This window comes from Lycorma delicatula, chromosome 4, assembly GCF_047948215.1.
Source record: "Lycorma delicatula isolate Av1 chromosome 4, ASM4794821v1, whole genome shotgun sequence".
Taxonomy (NCBI): domain Eukaryota; kingdom Metazoa; phylum Arthropoda; class Insecta; order Hemiptera; family Fulgoridae; genus Lycorma; species Lycorma delicatula.
Window position 1 is genome coordinate 140804692 of NC_134458.1, and position 20006 is coordinate 140824697.

Genomic DNA, 20006 nt, shown 5'->3' on the forward strand with positions numbered 1-20006 from the left:
AAGAATAAAGGATATATATAAAAATAAAAGAAGTACTGGAGAAAATTATTAATTTTATAAATAAATATCATTAAAAATAAATTCTGAAAAATACAAGAAAAGGCCCAAACTTTACACAAACTTCTTAAACTAAGAAAAATATTAATGATGTAGAAAAACCTCTGCTACTGATTATGTCATGCTGTTCCATGAAGTATAGACAATACTAATCAATCACCATAAAGAATTAAAACAAAACTCCACCTACATTTTTTTTAAACCTTTCCTCTAAAATCTATTGGAAGTTTTTATTAAAACAGTCAAATTTTATATAATATAAAATATTACTTTATTTATAGTTTATACATTAAAAGCAGATGCAAATTAAAAAAAAGGATTGCATAGTTGTATAAAAGTAGTAAATATATTAGTACTGCAAGCATAAGATTGTAAAAAGACAGAGGAAGAGAAGGAAATTACATATCAAATTTATGATCTTAGCTTTTGACATAAACACACTAATAAAAAACACTAAAAGAACAAACTAATTCTTTGTGCTTATAACAAAATTAATGATTTCTCTTATCATTTCCAATAAAACAAGTTCACACCCATATGATACATAACAAACATTATTTTTATACATACTTAAATTTTTTAACACTAATAACAGATATTTCCTTTATATTCATTTTGACACATGCAGGAGATATTGATAATTTATTTGTTCTACAAAACATTCATCTTTTTAGATCACATTTGTTTCAATATTTTAAATGTTTGTTAATTAAATAAATATGTGCTAAATTCCACAATATTATGATTGCTAGCAACCTGTTATTAGAAATAATCACGTTTAAAAATAATAAATACGTATTCTCAAAAATAACAAGCATTACATGCCAGGCTTTTTATGAAAAGTGATTTCATACAGATTATGACAAACTAAATTGTAAATGATATTCAGTGAAATTTTCACTGTTTAAACAGTGGCTGCATAATAAATACCATTACTCTCAAGAGAAAGTAACTGTGATTATTCTTCTTCTAATTCAAGAGATTTTCATTAGTTAGTCTAAAAAAACAGGAAAAATAGTAAAAAACTACAAATGTTATAATTTCAAAATTTGTAGTATTATTTTCCCAAGATAATATCTAAAATTATTGGTAAAATAGTGTTTGTCTCTGATACCATGGGTTCAGGATAAAATAGAAAAATAACCCTGTTAGAAGTATTTCCTATAAGGGTAGACCATTCTCTTCCTTCTTCACTGGATAAGTAACATAGAAATTATGATCCTGCCCAAATTCCATCATTCTGATGCCATCTCATTAATGGCTTTTTCTTTATTGATGCTCAATAGGTTGGTAACCCTCATTTTTATACTGTGGCACATTATAAGGACTTCTTTTGTTCCTACCTAGGGGATCAAACAAAAAACCTAACAAGCAAATCCAGGCCTTCATTTTTCTATAAAATCTAATCTAATCGCAAATATTTAAATTATTTCATATCAAAGTTTAGCTATCAGGCTTGTAAAATGATTTCAATTAACTGCTTCACAATTCAGGTCCAAAACTGACATTTTTTCCCATAAAAATTACTTTACTGTTAAAAGTACATCTTTAAAAGCAGTTTACATAACATTATTACACAGATTGACTCAAGGTGAAAACCCATTATTTGGTGTGGTGTGGGAGAGATTCACTAAAAGAAATAATAAAAGTCCATCCATCAATTCTAGTAGGTAATAATTTAGAACAGTTCTAGGTAATAATAATAAGAAGAACAGGCAAGAAAATGATTATGCAAGAAAAAGCATTTCTATTATTTTCAAAGGAATTTTAACCTTGTTCAACTTTAAAAAAGGAAAATTCTTGGAAAAACTTTATACAATCAGGATTTGTTTTCATTGCAAACAAATGGCGCAATGGATATATATATATATATATATATATATCATCAAGAGATAAGGAAACCTGAAAAATTTGTATTGTTTATAAGGAAACATTGTCTAAACAAAAAATTACAAGAGATATAACATCCATGGTAGACTGACTAAGACTGTGTTAATTTTTACACTAATGTGTCAATATTATGTTTCATCACTTAACAACTGAGCAACAATCGTAGATACAACCAATGAAAGTTATGCTAAGCTTTGTATGCAAGACCAAGTTTGTTCTAAAACTCTGTTATAATAGTGTGTTATGTCCTAATTCACTCAATGTGTCTTTTCCATTGGTTACACAGTTACACCTGAGATGTACTGTGCAGCCTTTGCTCAACAAAATCCACAGTTAGTTCTACCACATATTAATGTTTATTTCCAGATCATCCTAGTGAATGATCCACTAGATTGTGTCCAGACATTTTTGAATTATGACAAGGATTAGCCAACGCAAGTCTCCAGTTGTAAACTGACAGACCAGATAGAATTACACAAGGATGTGATTTTTAAGATTGACGCAACCCTCCACAAAACCTTTACTGGCATCAAGATGTATTAATAAAAGTGTAGGATGAGATGCCTGATGAAAAGTCTAAAAAATAAATAGCAAGCAACAAATCAGAGAAGTACTATTGTACTTCTTTGACAATAGAAAAACCCTGAAATATGATGAAGTGAAAGAATATGTCAGTGAAAGTAATTTTTATGTACTATAAGTAATCACCAAATTATAATTAATAATAATATTATTTATAACTGGTACAGAAAGACCAAGTTTTGTAAGCAAACTTGGTTGATGCACAGTACTTAATTTGCTTGCTTCTTTGTATATGTTGGTGTGTGTAAGCAGATGTAGTGGGAGTATACAGAACAGAGAGGACAATATGTATATACTGCATAACCATTACACGGTATAAGACAGTGTTTGTTTAGTGAATAATCAGTCATGTATATTGTTTCACCCCACTGATGTTGCACGAGTACAGTTCCTGTAGCCACATTTAAAACACCCCTTCCAACCTGTGTAAAAACTACAATTACAAAGCTTACATTTATAATTATTATTTAAATATATAATAATTTAAATTATTATAATTTAAGCTATTATAGTACAAATATATAAATTATGACTTTAAAATTATAATATGTATATTTATAAACTGCAATAAAATAAACATCTACTTGAAAATCTGTTTTACCTGTTAATGATTTGTAATTGATAATGATTAAAACTGATGATCAACTTTAATATTCAACATTTAACCATATTTTTAAATGTTAGCATTTTTTAAAGTCATATTAACTACCAACTACAGACATTGCAACATCAGAGTTGATTCACTATAAATTTTCCAGATCCTAATCAAAAATAATATGTAAGACCTTCACTGTAGTAGGCAAGCATTCTACTACTTATGTCATCAAGGCATGATCCACCATCTTTTAAAAGTTTTTCTACTTCTGTTTTACATTTCACCAACATTTTAGAAACAAATATCATATCAAAAAATTTGAAAAACTTTGTGATATATAGCATACAAAGTAAATTACATACATATTTTTTAAAAAAAACTGTTGTAAGGTAACTTTATTGTTTCTCTTATTCTTGGGTTTTTTATATATAAATCAACCTAACTTTTATTTTGTTAAAACATGTACCAAAAATGAAAATATTAAATATTTGATGGAATTAAAAAAAAAAATACCTTACCATATCAACAAACATTTAAAACAAATAAATAAGTACACCTTTATTATATTACAGAACAAAAACTGTGATTATGTTTAGTCATAAAAGAATAATGGAAAAAGATAAATATTTAAAAGATGTTTCAAAGTGGATGATGAAAAATGGAAATGGGCAAGGAAAGAGTAGCAGCAATAAAGGATGTTTATCTATATTTAATGTTCAATGTAAATTTTGTTTGAAGTATATCAGGAAAATGTACAATAACAATTATAAATGAAAGGCATTGTTAATTCTTGACTTTAATTAAAAATTTCGTTTTCTAATATATTCCTAACTTAAGAGAAAGACTACAATAAACTGATTATTCATTTGGCTAAGAAGAAAATTTACTAAAATGAAAACAACTGAGCAAGAATGATAATATTCTGAGAAATACGAGTATATGTAAATGGTGACAAACTGAGCTCCATTATTTCTCCCCCGTGATGTTTCTATTGCTTTTCACACTCCAAGCACTATTTTTTTCTTGCCAAACTATATTCTGAATTTATAAAAAAATTATATTTTTAAAATAAACTACAGCAAAAAATATCTACAAAGAAAAATTTTGAGTAATAAAATTTTTATCTCCTTAATAATTAAAAAACTGAATATTCTATAATTCATAATAAGAAACTTCAAAGTAAAAAATAAACAATCACTGGAAAAATAAAACACAAATATTAAATTTTATAATCAATTTTTATTTCACAAATGAAATACTGAATGAATATAAAAAAATATAATTCATCAAATTTAAAAAAATGCATATCTGATCTGATTCATGTAAAGAATCATTGTCAATATCAGTACAACACAATAAAAAAAAAAATTGAATCTCTATTTTTTCCCCCACTTTTTAATACCAACATTCATTAAATTAATTTTTCAAATAAAAAATTACTTAATAGTTATTAGTATAAAAAATTTTAATCTAATAATTACAACATACATTTTTAAATACATTATGCTACTTAATAAAAATAACAATATTTTAAGTGAAGTCTCTGATCACATCACTTTACTACATTTTACTAGTTTTATTTTTTATTCATATTTTATAACAAAAACTTAAAACACTAAGAACATATTTATATTTACACTTCATAAAATTACACTATTTTCCTGCATGTTTTTAAAGATAAAAATACATTTATGACTATAATTACAATTATTATTTAAATTATCACAAAAACATAAACAAATTATAACTATTTAAAATTATCATCAACATCCAGGTCTCATTTAAATTAAAATTCGACCCTGCGAATGTTTGTGTTTTATTAAACTATACTGTTCCAAATATAAAACTTTCTTTTCCCAGGAAAATGAGACCGCCTAACTTATTAAAATTTGGGTAAGAGAAACAGAGTTTGCGAATGATATCTTAGAATAATGTTATAGGCAAAGATGTTGATAAATGTAGTTTTTGTAATAGGTTTTATGGGTTTATATATTTAGCATATTATTTTATTAAGTACAAGTTTGCTTTACTTTTTCTAATCAATATTAAAAAAAAATATCTAATTTTGGTTTTTACAGCAACAAATAAAATTAAAATTACTTCACCATAAATAAATAAATATATATATATACATATATATTGTGCATCAGGTTAGAGGCAGTATTACCCTATGTCCAAAATTATAAATTTCTGTCTTTTAATTATAATACATTCAGAAAATGAGTATTCTGCATTGTGCAGAACTGATTAATGTTCAGTAGTAATAATAAAAATAATAATTTAATCATCATTATTGGATGTTATTAAGCTCTGTATAAAACAAATACAATTTTGCTGAGCACATTTTACCGATGTAATAGAATATAGGTGATAGTTTTTACAGATGTCTTATAGGCAAGATAAATTTTTTTAATTTTGCATACAGGATAATTAAAATTTCTAATTTAATACAAATAATATTTCACAATAAATATATTCACTCAAAACTTACTTCATACACTTAGAATGTAATTATCACAGGGAAATTAATAAAAAAAATAAGTAGCATTAGTAAGTGGAACAATACAGTAGATACATAAATATTTATAATAAATATAAACATATTATTAAATAAAAATTCTTCTATCTCTCAGTACATTATCATTGTAAATAAAAACAATTATATAATACATATAATTACAGTCCATTAATTAATTAATACCGCAACAATAATTAATTTCTAAACTAAACATAAAATTAAAAAAAGCATTCACATTTTTAAAAATAAAATAGGAACTCATCTTGCACATCTTTAGCATTCTTTAAATTTTCATTTAACATTTAATACAATCCAATTAATCTTAACACAATCAATTATAAATTTATTTTGTTATAAAAAAATATCATTAAAAGAATTAAAAAAAAATAAATAAAAGAATACTGTGCATCTTTATGAACGAACAACTGATCTATATATTTTCAAATGTAAGAAAAAACTTAATGATAACAATGAATAAACAAAATGAATAAACATTTTACATGGGTGCTATCAAGAGAAGTACACATAACAGTAAATTAATCAGTTTCACTACTTGTTAAGTATAATACAAAACATAGGAAGAATCATTGGTTTATTCCTTTCTCAAAATTGAAAAGTGCAAATCCATTTATAGGCAAAAAGGATTTAAATTTAAAAGGATAAATAAATCCAAATAACAAGCATCATGATTATAAAAGTTTTTCTTTTAATACAGTATTAAAAAAAGTATAAGTTGTTGTCATTTACTTCCATCGTTATGTATACTTCACTTGACAGCACCCAAGTAAAATGATTACTTAATCATTTTGTATATATTATTATCATTAAGTTTTTTTTTTAGATTTGAAAATATCTAAATCAGCTGTTAATGATGCTTGATAACAGACATTAATTAGATCTATTTATCCTTTTATATACACAATTATGTACATAACATTTGTAATAATAATAATAATAATAATATCACAGTCTATTATTGTTAATTGGCAAATGATTATTACTAAAATTACCAAGATCCGATTTAACTTTCCAAAACATTAGTTCTAAACAAGATGTAGCATCTTCAATGCTATCATGCCCTGAATTTTCATTTTGTATTGATCTCTTAAGAATACATTCAACAAGCGACTTCAATGATCTTCTAAATGGAAGGCCAAAAAAATGTGGAAAAACTATTGCTGTATCGACAATAGTTGAATGTATCATTTTCAATGCTCGAAGATCATTCTCCATGCCATGTCCTAATAATATTGTATCGGCGTTAATAAAACCCATCAGATCATTTTGAACATCTTTTAATGATTTATAACTGCCTTTCCGGTTCATATCTTTAGCGCTTATACCAGAAAATCTAGTATTGTAATCGATGATCTCATTCTCTGGCTTAACTAAGGTATGGTAAACAACTCTTCCATCGGTGCCAATCACTGTAACTTTTGTTAGTTCTAAACCTTGGACTGTAAAACACATTTCACAATCGAGTGCATACAGCCCATTAGTACCATCAGGTGGTGGCGTTTTACGAGGACGTGTCCTAACAAAACCATCTAGTGGTCCATTTATTATATCATCATCTACTCCACTCCAGACGTGTAATTTTGCTGTTGTACAACCTTTTGAATTTTTTTTACCTTGACAACAACCATACACTGATACTTCTTGTTCGTGGAACTGTTTCTTTAATCTTCCCCAATGGTATAAACATTTCTCTTTTGTTAAATATTCTCCCTTACTTGATATATAAAATAGTTTACTGCATCTCATACATTTCTTTTGTTGGTTAATAACCACATTTTCATCAAGTTTGATCACTTTTTTTTGTAAATTATATGTTAATTCAATATTACCCATTAACATTAAATTGTTGTCAAATATATCATAATTATTATTATTATTGTTATTATTATTATTATTATTATTGATAGAATTATTATCATAAATTAAATCATTACAATTATATTTCAAATGATCCTTTGGAACAAATTCTCTTGCATTTATATCAAAGCCTTTTGTTGATGCCAGTGGTGCTGGTGCAGTTGCAGCATTAACAGACGTTATGGTAGAAGAAGAACTGAATAACTTATTCATACTCCTTAAAGAAAAATCACCAGACTGTTTAAAAATCAGCGCACGTCCTGGAAACTCACTACTTTCCACTGGAAAGCCGAGCCAAAACAGCTCATCATTTCTGATCAGATAATGCTGTAAGTATTGAATTAATATAAGATCAGGTATTCCTAATAAATTATGTTGCTTCAATATTCCATTATTTTGTTTTGATCCATTGTTATTGTTGTTGTTGTTGTTGTTATTATTACTATTATTATTGTTATTAGTATTATTATTACTGTTACTGTTATTAGTAGAAGTTCTAGGCGTTCTCTTCTTTACTGAATTGCCAAGTGAACCATCATAACGTCGTGTACGATGATTCTTCTTCTGACGTCTTGTTAGACCAGCAACTGTTGTATTTAATATTGGATTATTCTCTTTGTTGCCTTCACTGCCACTTGAAGTACCACTTGCACCATCATCTTCTGATCAAGCCGAAAGCAAAACCACAAAAGAAAATTAAAAAAAAATTCAAAAACCAAGAATAAACCAAAGCAAAAAAAAATGTACAAACTTAAATTAAACAGCATTATTTATTTACTGAATACATTCCTAACTGTGTTTGAAAAAACGTTCAGAAATTAATAGCAGGTTCTTTCACAAGAATACAGAACATATATTTCACGCTGTGAACTGAAGGATTTTCTAAAGTTTACATCTCAAGGATTACAATCTCATAAAATATGAATAATGAAATCTAATTAGAAGATAAGAACTAAAAGCTATATAGTAAATTTATTCTGTTAAATCATAAAAGTTAAGTATTAGGTAGATATACTTTTATTTCTAACAGTCGACAAAACATAGCGTAGACTTAATAATATTGGATTACACTGTTCAGTAATCTGGATTTAACGACTGTAAAAGGGAAGTGAGTTCAAAACGGAAAAGAAAAACTGAACAGTAAAACACTTAACAACAAAAAGTTTACTGTTTAATAATTGCCTAGAACCCTAACATGGTAAAAATTTAACAACACAACTGGATATACAAAATGAAATGATTAGTAATCAAGTACAGGTTAATAATTAACAAAATTACCTACTCTTGTTCTGCAGTTAAATACACAGTTTATTTTTTTAGTATATAGACTGAATTTACTCTAAAATGACACTATTATGTTTCCACATCCCCCAAAATATGAAATATATTAGAGATAAATTTTGAAACACAGTTATATTAGCAAACAAGAGTAATCATTTTATTTTTAAAAATGTTTAAATAGATCAAACAATTTCAGAGAGAATTAAGATTTAACCCACTCATAAAATACAAGTGTATGTAAAACAATCATATTATTTTTTGAGCATAGTGTAAATAATCAAAAACTAAGAATGATAAGATATAAGAATAGACCCTTGCAAGTGGTGAAAGCTGAGTGCGATGCTGTACATGGTGAACTTTATTTGTTATATCACTATATCAATTCTGAAAATCCAAGTACTATAGCACAAGGTATAGTGCTACACATTGAAGTTATAATTATTATAATTTGAAATAACTTTTATCATGCTATGTACTTTGGGGAAGCTTGTCCTATGTTCTTATATCTCATTAGCTGTACACAAGAGGTATAAATTAAGGAATTTATTGTACACAAGAGGTATAAATTAAGGAATTTATTGTACACAAGAGTATAAATTAAGGAATTTATACCTCTTGTGTACCTTTATAACCTTTATATGTACCTTTCATTAAACCTTTATAATGTACAAGAAATATTAATTAAAAATTATTAACAATCGGTTAATTTAGTAAACATGCATCAAAAGCACAGCTTCAAACAATTTTAAGAGATCCATAAATTATGAAATCATAATTTCTATATTAGTTATATAAATTTTAGAAAAGGGTTTTATTTTGGGGGAGGGGGTATCATTTCATATCTTTATGCCCATCAGATGCCAATAGTCATGCCCTTGATAATCAATATATTAATATTTTACAAATATATCTATTAAAAACTAGTCCTTTATCACACAATCGTACTAACAATCATACAATCAAGTATAATTAATAATATTTATGTAATGGTGTAATTATTATATATTACACCAGATATTTATCTAATAATGATATTTATGTTATTCATGTAATAGGTGCATGAAAATTAGTGTACCAGACCAAATGTTATTTAAAAATAATCATTCCTTCTTTAATAATATTAACTACCAAAATTACATTAACCAACCACCACAAAAAGTTTTATAATTCAACAATAAACAAATTAAGATGTAATTAATGCTAATGGTGAATTTAAGTATTTTATAAATATATATACTAAATTTGTTAGTAAATAATTTATCATGGCATTTATCAATATCAAAATTTAAAGTAAATATGAGTTTAATTATGCAACTTGCATGCATATTTAAAATAAAATTACAAAAAAAAAATGATTATGTCATTACAAATTAAAATTATTACAAGTTGTTAATACTAAACTATTTATAGTATAAAATAAAGAGAAAATGAAAAATAACATCACAATGTAAGAGAATAAATGTAAAAATAACGAACAAATTTGAGTACTAATGAAAATGTAAAAAAATTTTCTAGAATACTTTGACTCATCTTATTAAGTGGATTTTTTAAGTGGACATTAAGTGGACACTTAAGTGGATTAAGTGGACATTAAATAAAAATTAAAAAAAATTAAATAGAAGTACTAGGTACTATCTTTCCTAAATACATTTCTTTTTTTTTTTAATTTTCACAAATTCACTATTAACTCTAAGGTCTACAATTTCCTACGACTGCTATTTGTAAATATTAATTAGTATAGGTAAAGTTTCAAACATATATTAATATATATATATTACGTTTGAATTAAATGCAAACGTTTTTGTTAACTTTTAACATCCTACATGTTGTAGGATAAAGAATACATTTAAAAATTGTATTTATTGAATCCAATAACAAAAAGCTGGAACCAAATTATAATCACTTCATAGTAATGATGAAGAATGGATTTTATAGACTCAATCATCAAAACCTTAAATGAATCAACATAATACTAAGACCTATCAATTCCTATGAGATTGAAAGGAACCACCAAATAAATTGTATGGGTGTAAGACAGGGTTCAATATCACTTTCAAAGGAAATCATAAATTATATTTGAAGGCAGTCCAGAAATTGCCTTTGCCCTTCATCAGTTCAGAAATTGCCCTTCATCTAGTATACCTCACATGTCGAATGAGATTGAGTGAAAACATTGACTGTTGTTGAACATACTTCACTATATTGTACCAAATCTTACACCAATATTTGTTTAAGTAACCCATTCAAACTAAAACTATTACATTCTTAGAGAAATCAGAACCACAAATTTTTTTCAGTTTGTCAATTAAACAAGAAAGGTTTATGAATGTTATTGAATTTTCAACAGATAAAAATCAACTTTGTAAATAGAAGATTCTCTTCAACCATGTTTTAAGTAACTAATAAAATGTTAGTATGACAAATGAAATGTATCTTCACAATTATTAAATTAATTAGCACAAATATATGCCACATAGAGGAAACAGTTCTAAGCGCATAGAAAGCAGTTGGCAATATTTCAAAACTTCATTCTTTTTTTAGCCTCCAGGGCCACCATAAGATATTTGCTTCAGAGGATGTGATAAAATGGCCATTTTGTAACATGTGAAAATGCCATGCCTGACCAGGATTCAAACGCAGGACCTCCGGATGAAAGGCTGAGATGCTACCACTTGTGCCACAGAGACCGGCAATGTATCGAAACTAATTAATTATAACATTACAACTGAACAACCAAATGTACTAAACTATAATTTCTCACAAACACACACATATACACAACCACAACCAAAGACAAGAGATAGTAATGTTATAAGCCTTAAAGTTATGCAGTTATAATAAATAAGTTAAAAACTTTTAAAGTTAAATAATACTTAATTTTATCTAGTATTTATAAAATATAATTCAACACACAATGAATTAATCTAAATTGTTTTAAAACATATCAATTAAAGAAATTTTAACTAATTTCCTCTTTTCTATCCTTCACAAGAAAGTTCAGGGTTCAAATACTAGTGAAGCTGAGCACTGTTTTTTACAATATAAAATATGATTCTATCACAGAGTGAGAGTATACATGGACATCAGTATGTTGCTGTTTAAAACATAATTAAATAAAGGGTTAAATGTATTTACGATATATATATCGTAAACACATTATTTACATACATATCACAATATGTATATATATATTGCATATATATCACAATATGTATATAACTGTATATAACAACTGTATATAACAATATAAATATATATCTATATATATATATATAAATATATACATAGATATTGTGCAGATTTTAAAAAAATAGGAAAGATGCAAATTGAAACTATGGTACAAATTATACATTAAATTCTATTACATGCAGATGTAAAGAAAGTTGATTAATAAAAAAACCTGGTTTCAAATTTAAGAAGGTTCATAGTGATTGCAAACGAAATAGAAATACATGACAAAATAAATAAATAAGACATTATCCTTATTTTTGTAACTATAATTATCATCACTAATCGATGTGACCACAACCTTTCTCAAATAATCAATGTGAAAATACAACTGCTAAATCACCCAAATATGTCATGCAAGTGAAAAGAAATTCTGTTTCACTTAACAAGAAAATCTTCAAAATAATATTACATTATACTTATCAACAGATATCAACCTCACAACTATAGTAAATTCCAAATACTCAGTATCAGAACATCCATTTTTCTATCGAAGAATATTGAAAAACTGTTGTATTTGCTGTCAAACATCTACATATAAGTTTATCAATCTTTTAAATAAAAAGCAACCTATTTTACAAATTTATATATGGTGGTTAAAATGATCTCATGGTCTTTGTTATCTACTATAATTCCTAAAATATAACCTGTCTACGTCACTCAATTTTTCTATTTTTTTCCTAAGCTAGGTCACCATCTCATATACGTACTACATAAATGATAACTGATAATTTTTCTAGTTAAATAATGGAAAATGGTAAGTAAGTACAATATAATGAAAATAATTTAATTTACTTTCCTATTAAATACACTTATTCAAAGAAGAAACAATATATTAAAAAGCATTATATTTTTATTTCTATATCATAAAAGAAATTTTAAAAAGTCCTAATACTGCTTTTAATATAAAGAGGTATAACAGACCATATGTATCAACCTACAACCAGTTTCATAAAATAAAGACTGTATAATTGCACTATTTGATACAAGCAATCAACCTACTAATGAAGAAACAAACAATAAAAAAGGTTTCCATAGCTGGTAATACAGAGTGGCCTTCAATAATAAGAAATTTATAAAGATGATTCAAGGTTTTTAGAATTATATAATACAATTACTATAATGCATAAATGAACAATAGTTATAAAAAAATAGATTTAAAAAATTAAACTAAAAACCTGTCATTGAAAAAATAAATAAAATAAAATAACCGTAACAGATAACTCAACATTGGCAGAACAATACCACAAGGCAATGTATATAATTAATTATATATAATATGCACTACAAAAAAATTAAGCTATTAATTTCACTGACCCATACATAAACAATGCTCTATTTCATAATCTAAAAAATATTTTTCTAACCCAATGCAATAAGTAGAACATCAAGAATCACAATAAATAAACTGGAAGTGCCCACAAAATCTAATGTGATTTTAGTTAAATCATAACCCAAAAATATTTGAATTTTTTTAAACTTTGAAACTGCAGATTTATAAAATCCAGGCCATTTATTCAAGAGGCCAATATGTTTAAAAAATTATAAACAAGAGGAGCCAGACAAGAGAAACACTATGAAGAGATGCCAACTGATTAACTGAAAAACTAAGCTTAAATCTGACAACTACTAAGAAATACATTTTGTAAACCACCCCAACAATGAAGTAAGACTACATGAATAAGGAAAATATGAAAACAAGCAAAAAAAATAACCACAAGAACACCTTCCATGCAAGAAATAAATCTAATTTAAATAATGTTGATGAATTAGTAAATGTTTAAAAACCACATTTGTGAGGTAAAAAATTTAATGTTAATGATATTAAAAAAAAAAAAAAAAAAAAAAAAAAAAAAAAAAAAAAAAAAATAGAAACATAGAGAATGGGCTACTTATATTACTAATATTAAAGAAATAAAAACATGTAAACAAATTTAATATATCACTGGCTGAACTCCAAAACTAGTGTGAATACTTTAACAGATATCAAAACAATTTAAATTAGCTGTAAATAATCTAAACAAAATACAAAATAATTCATTTACATTTTCATCTGAAACCAGGATAATTTTATCCAAAGAATTTTAATAATAATAATAATAATACAACTAACTAATCAATTATTTTTACTGCTAAATTCTTCTTAATTAATTTTAGAAGAAACTCATAAAATCAAATCTAGCAATGAAATTTGAATTTCATAATTGTGTAATAGCTCATTTGTTTAATATGAAATAATAAGATTTTCATAATGATTGTGTTTTTATACACATATAACATATTTTTGCCTTTTTGGTGGATATGTGATATACTCAATCTGAATTAACGCCTTTCAAATCATAATTTTATTAACTAAATGCATTTTACAAAAATTTATTATAATTTCATATATTTATTATTTATACGTTAATTTAGATTTTCAATAACATTACGTTATTACTACTACCACTTTTTATATTTATGACAATTCTTTGACCCAGGTTTACTCACAGTCTTCCTTGTTCTATCCAAGTAAATGTTACGACAAATTTGTTTTTATTATCATCTATCCATTCTCGATAGATTCTATATTATAATGTATAACTATATATTTATCTAATAAAATAATTTTTATATACAATGAATTTTTACTGTAATGATATAATCCTAATGACTATTACTATTTTGGCCCACATAAGTAAAATTTATCAATAAAAAAGATAGATAGTTTTTTGTAAAGATTATATATATGTCAGCATTAATAAATATATTAATTACTTTATCTTATTTTTAAATAAAATGACAAAATCCTGTACACAGGATTTAACAGTGGTTGAAATGCTTTTAATAATTTACATACGCTAAGTTCTTGAAAAAAAAAGAAAGTTTTATGTTATAGTGAACTGGGAAGTAGGTGGTAAACAGCCAAATGGTCTCTTAACAATTGGAACCTATTAGGAAGTACCATCCTGAAGGATTCAATTATGTTAAGTAATGATATAGTAGGATTAGTAATTACATACTACTAATGACAGAAGTCAATTCTAATAAAAAAAATTATCACAACTATCAAGATTAATTTTTTTTAAATTTAATACTACAATGCTGTTCATTCTATTAAACGGATATAAATAGTATGAGATATTAAAATTTTAAATGATATGCAAAACAGAACATACAATTTAAAGTAGTCTTGATTCTAAATAGCTTAGCTAAAGCTAAAAAAATTAAAAATATTCAAAGATAATATTTAACTCTATAATGACACCATAATGTTATGGTTTAATAAAAATAAACAGCCAAGCATTCACAAGAACATAAATAATGCTAATAATATAACAAAACTACTTTTAATGAAAAGATAACATTTAATATGAATCATACTTGAAAACTATGATATTTATAATCACACAAACACACATCCAGTAAATATGTACATAAGCACCAATATATACTCGTATATACATGTTACATAAAATTAACAATTTAAAAAAATACATTTAGATGTAGTTATAAAAGCCACAACCAAATACAGAGTAACCCTGCTATAATGTGGTTATTGGGGAACTTACTTGACACCCACGTTATAGGCTAACCGTGTTATTTCAAGAAGTAAATTTTAAATCACTAAGGGGATCAATTAAAAAAAAATTGGCAAAAAATCAAGCAATAATGGTTTAAAACAAATTGCCAATGCAGTATATAATGTATACTAACATAGAAACAAGATAAGTGCCGAAGTTACAATATTTTTTTCTTTGAATGTAAATTATTTTTTTAAATAAGAAGTTATTGTTTTTTGTTTTGCGGTATGTATGTTTCTTCTTTATAATATACGACTTTACACTTTATAAATGCAATAAATGACAATCATCATTATCATTCTGTTACTGCATCCATGTTATTACACTATTTATATTTTCCAGAACATCTTTTACTAAGGATGTAGACCTTTCTGTAACAGTAACCTCTGCAACACCTTCCCCTTCTTCCTCCGACAAATTATCCTTAGGCTGTAGAACAGAGTTTACAATTTCTTCGTCAGTCATGTAATGGGCAACAGGTGTTTCATTGTCTTCTTGAACCCACTCACTGAGATCACTTACAGACAATTCTTGCCAGGTTGAATCTGACAATTCCAGTGCATGTTCGTGTAAAAATATGAACATTTATTGTTTCAATGTCTTCTGTATTACTCTGCGACAATACCGACCAACAACTTTTAATTGTAATAGAATTTATGTTACTCCATGCTGTTCTAGCGCTGTGTGCAACACTTTTTAATGACACAGTTTTAAATATTCTATTACTTGTAATTCTGAGTTAATGATAGTGATCAGTAGCTCTTGTCGGTAATAAGCTTTAAATGCCCGAATAACTCCTCATTTTAATGGTTGGATCAAAGATGTGGTGTTCTTGGGTAAAAACATTGCGATTATTTCCCCATCTTTATTTTTCAGCAAGTCATAGGCGGATGAATAGGGCAATTGTCAAGAAGTAATAATGCTTTTTCTTCCAATTTTTGAACTTGTAAATAATCTTCAACACAAGGCAAAAATTTGTCGTTAAACAATCTTAAAAAAATATTACAAGTCATCCAAGTATTTTAATACTTTTAAAAATAACCGGTAATGAATTCATATTAACATGTTTGAAGCAACGTGGGCTGGCATACTTACCAACGAGCAACGGCTTCAATTTATGATTTCCTGACTTACTGGCACACAAAAGAAAAATTACCTTTTTTTTGCTCATTTTCATACCAGACTTATTTGGTGCCTGCTTTGCATCTGTTTTTGTTGGCAATAGTTTATAATACAAAGCAGTTTCATCACAATTATAAAACTGTTTGTCACTGAAGTTACTCTCTTCTATAACCGATTGTAATATTGTTTGTGAAAAATGTTCGGCTGCCGTCACATCTGCTGAACGAGATTCTTCTTTGATATTTACTTGGCCAATGCCATGATGGATTTTTCATCGCGATAACCAATAGCTAGAAGCACTGAATTCTTCTCCATTGTTAATTTGTTCATGAAAATTTAGTGCCTGAGCTTGAAGTATTGGCCCTGATAGCGGCACTCCTTCACTCCATTTTTGCAAAAACCAAAGGTATATACACTAATCTACAACACTGTCATCACAGAGTCTAACCTTTTTGCGATAAAGTCTGACTGTTTCAGCTACCGAATTGATAAAAGAATGCAATTTATCTTCTTCTTTCACCCAACCACTTATAGTACCTTCAGGCAAACTGAATTCCTGGGATAAACTGGCTTTCGAACGACTTGCTTTAACGTTTTTAATAATTTCTAATTTTTCCTTTACAGAATACGTTTTTTGTTTAGACGACATGTTGGGCAAATACAAACGAAAACAAACACTACAAAATCTAATAAACTAACCAACGTAATAAAACTTGACGATACTGATAAACAGTAAAAGCAACTTGAATTAAATAGCAATATGTAATAACATTCAGATACCATATACTGTGCCTTGTACAGGCAGCACATTGATGGTCTTATCGGTGTTACAAGAAATTTAGTCATGTGCAGTATATCATAAGAATTTCTCCTATTACTGTATTAGAATCATAGTTTACTTTTATTGAATCATGTTTTTGGGAATTCCAAGGCTTTAAAATTGGTTTTAACTAATTGACAGATGTTACATTAGAAGCGTATTGTTGACAATTTCAAAGGATTTATGGTGGGTTTTATACAGATATCCAATACATTGATAGAGTGACTAGCATTTCTTCATCCTATTTTATTTTTTCAGATACTCAGATATTTCTTGGGGGATAGGTTATAATCCGCGTTTTATCCGCAGTATATTGAACCGCATTATAGTAGGGTTGTACTGCACTAAGGTCTTTGCATTGTTTGATTTTTTTTTTTTTTTTATATATAGTATACTGATTGTTCTATTTTGTTACTTTAACAAATTCATCAGCAGACTAATAAGTAGGATATTGTTCTAACTTGGAGATATGGGATGCAGTAATAGATCCTACCATGCTGGATTCACTGTTAATAATGGAAAATTTTAATGAATAGGGTACCATGTACCAACTGGGGGAAATTTTATGATTGACTAAACTATGTACACTTGAAGGTTTGTACAAATCATCTGGATGCATCTTCTAAAAAGACAATAGTGATTTTTTTAGTTTGGAAGATTACAATACATTTCATGCTATATTGTTCTTTCTAACATAATCAATAGTAATGAATACAGACTTTCTGATTAATAAGGGCTTCATAGATCCATTTTTCTGACCTGTTTGACCTGAACAATCAGTAGACAAAAAAATAACCTAATAAATTTCTACTTCAAAAAATTATTTGAACCCTTGAAAAATAATTGAAAAAATAAAATTTCTTCTTATATGAATCGTCTTGTACAAGACAGCCTGCTATATCCCATTCCAATTATAACAGAATGGCACTACACAAAAAAACAACTCAAAAATTCACATATTCTTGTGCTACATGATTGCTTCTAGTATCCTTGACATTTTATTTTGAAATTTAATAAGAATAATTGAGGAAACAATTTTTTTAAGAGCCATCTAGGGCATAAAATACTTTTAAGAGGTAGGATCTATTCTCTTGAGCATAAATCAAACAAGCAGGAAATAACCTTTTTAAGAAAAACATTCATTATTATAAAGAATTTAACTCAAGATTCCACACTACTGCAGTAAGAAACCTAAAGTAACACCAGATTATCCCCTGAAGTATAATTTTAAACAATATACATTATCTACAAAATGTTTTCAGTGTGCTGCACATAAAAAAAACCCCACTTCTAATAAGCATTATTTTATAATTAATGAAGCAAACCAAATAAACAATAAGCAATTTAAAATAACTTTAAAAGGAACTGACAAAAAGCTTAATAATAACAAATATAAAAATAGATATATATATATATATGTATACCTTCACCACAAGTTGCTAAGAACTTTCCACTGGGACTGAAATCCATATCATTTACCAGTCCACCGTGCCCTTTAAATGATGTAACCAACCAAGGATTCGTAAAGTTTTGTTTCGTACTATCGGGTTTCCATTTTGGTGCATTTTTCTTTTTATTTGCGTTGCTTCCACCACTAGCTAAAGAACTGGTATCTGACTGCTGCGCTGAATGCGTCTGCTGATGATGAGATTTATCTTTGGTTATACTGTCAGCATTTTGTCCTATTAAAAAATATATATGTTAAAATTGAAAGATACATGTATTAAAATAGCTGTGTATTAACATAAAAAATATTCATAATAAATACAATTTTTGAGTAAAACTCATATAACTCTTTTTTTATTTATTTTAATTTTCCTTTTATAAGCACTGATACAATCCGTATTATTAAAATCAAGTGACGTTTAGGAAGTATTACAAGTGTTAACTAACTTAAAAAGTTTTATATTACAAATTCAATTAAAGAACCAGATAAAAATTTTACTTCATTTTGGTATGACAACAGTGTATAACTTCTAATCAATTTTTCAATCAGAAACTAAAAATTGATTTCATTCTATTGAGTTTTATTATTTTCTTATTTATCTACTGATGACAAAGGAAAATAAAAATACCCACACAAACATCAAAATGCAATAAATGTTAATTGAAAATTATGCAGCCTATTCCTGCAGTAATGGCTGATACAACTGCACTCATTTAAAAAAAAAGAATTACAATTTTTTTTTAAGTACCTATATATACTATAACAGTACAATTTACAGTATCACATTAACCTTTTAGTTAATACCCCCTGTCATTGATAGATTAAAACTATTCTAACCAGATAATGACATTTAAAAACTGTAAAAACCAAGGATTTTTAAGATGTATTATTTTCAAGAATAATTGTATATCCTTAGTTAAAAACAGATATAAATACAATAAAACCATCATCTATATATTTTTATGAAAATCCCACACAAATGTTTAAAACCTAAAACTTATACACAATAACATTCTAAGATATAGGAC

The 20006-nt window shown here is 26.6% G+C and overlaps 1 protein-coding gene across 5 annotated transcripts in view; it reads right to left on the reverse strand.

Moving 5' to 3' along the window:
* Window positions 1-20006, reverse strand: part of LOC142323919 (transducin beta-like protein 2) — a 254531-nt gene that overhangs the window by 174447 nt on the left and 60078 nt on the right. For 4 of the 5 annotated variants that reach the window (XM_075364284.1, XM_075364286.1, XM_075364287.1 and 1 more), the window contains exons 2-3: window positions 18956-19213; window positions 4356-8179 (exon numbers count right to left, since the gene is read on the reverse strand). In XM_075364284.1, coding sequence (XP_075220399.1) covers window positions 6606-8179; window positions 18956-19213 — 1832 coding nt within the window. In that variant the 3' untranslated portion in view covers window positions 4356-6605. Of the gene's footprint in view, window positions 1-4355; window positions 8180-18955; window positions 19214-20006 lie in introns of those variants that run through there. The other variant, XM_075364288.1, reaches the window with a different exon arrangement.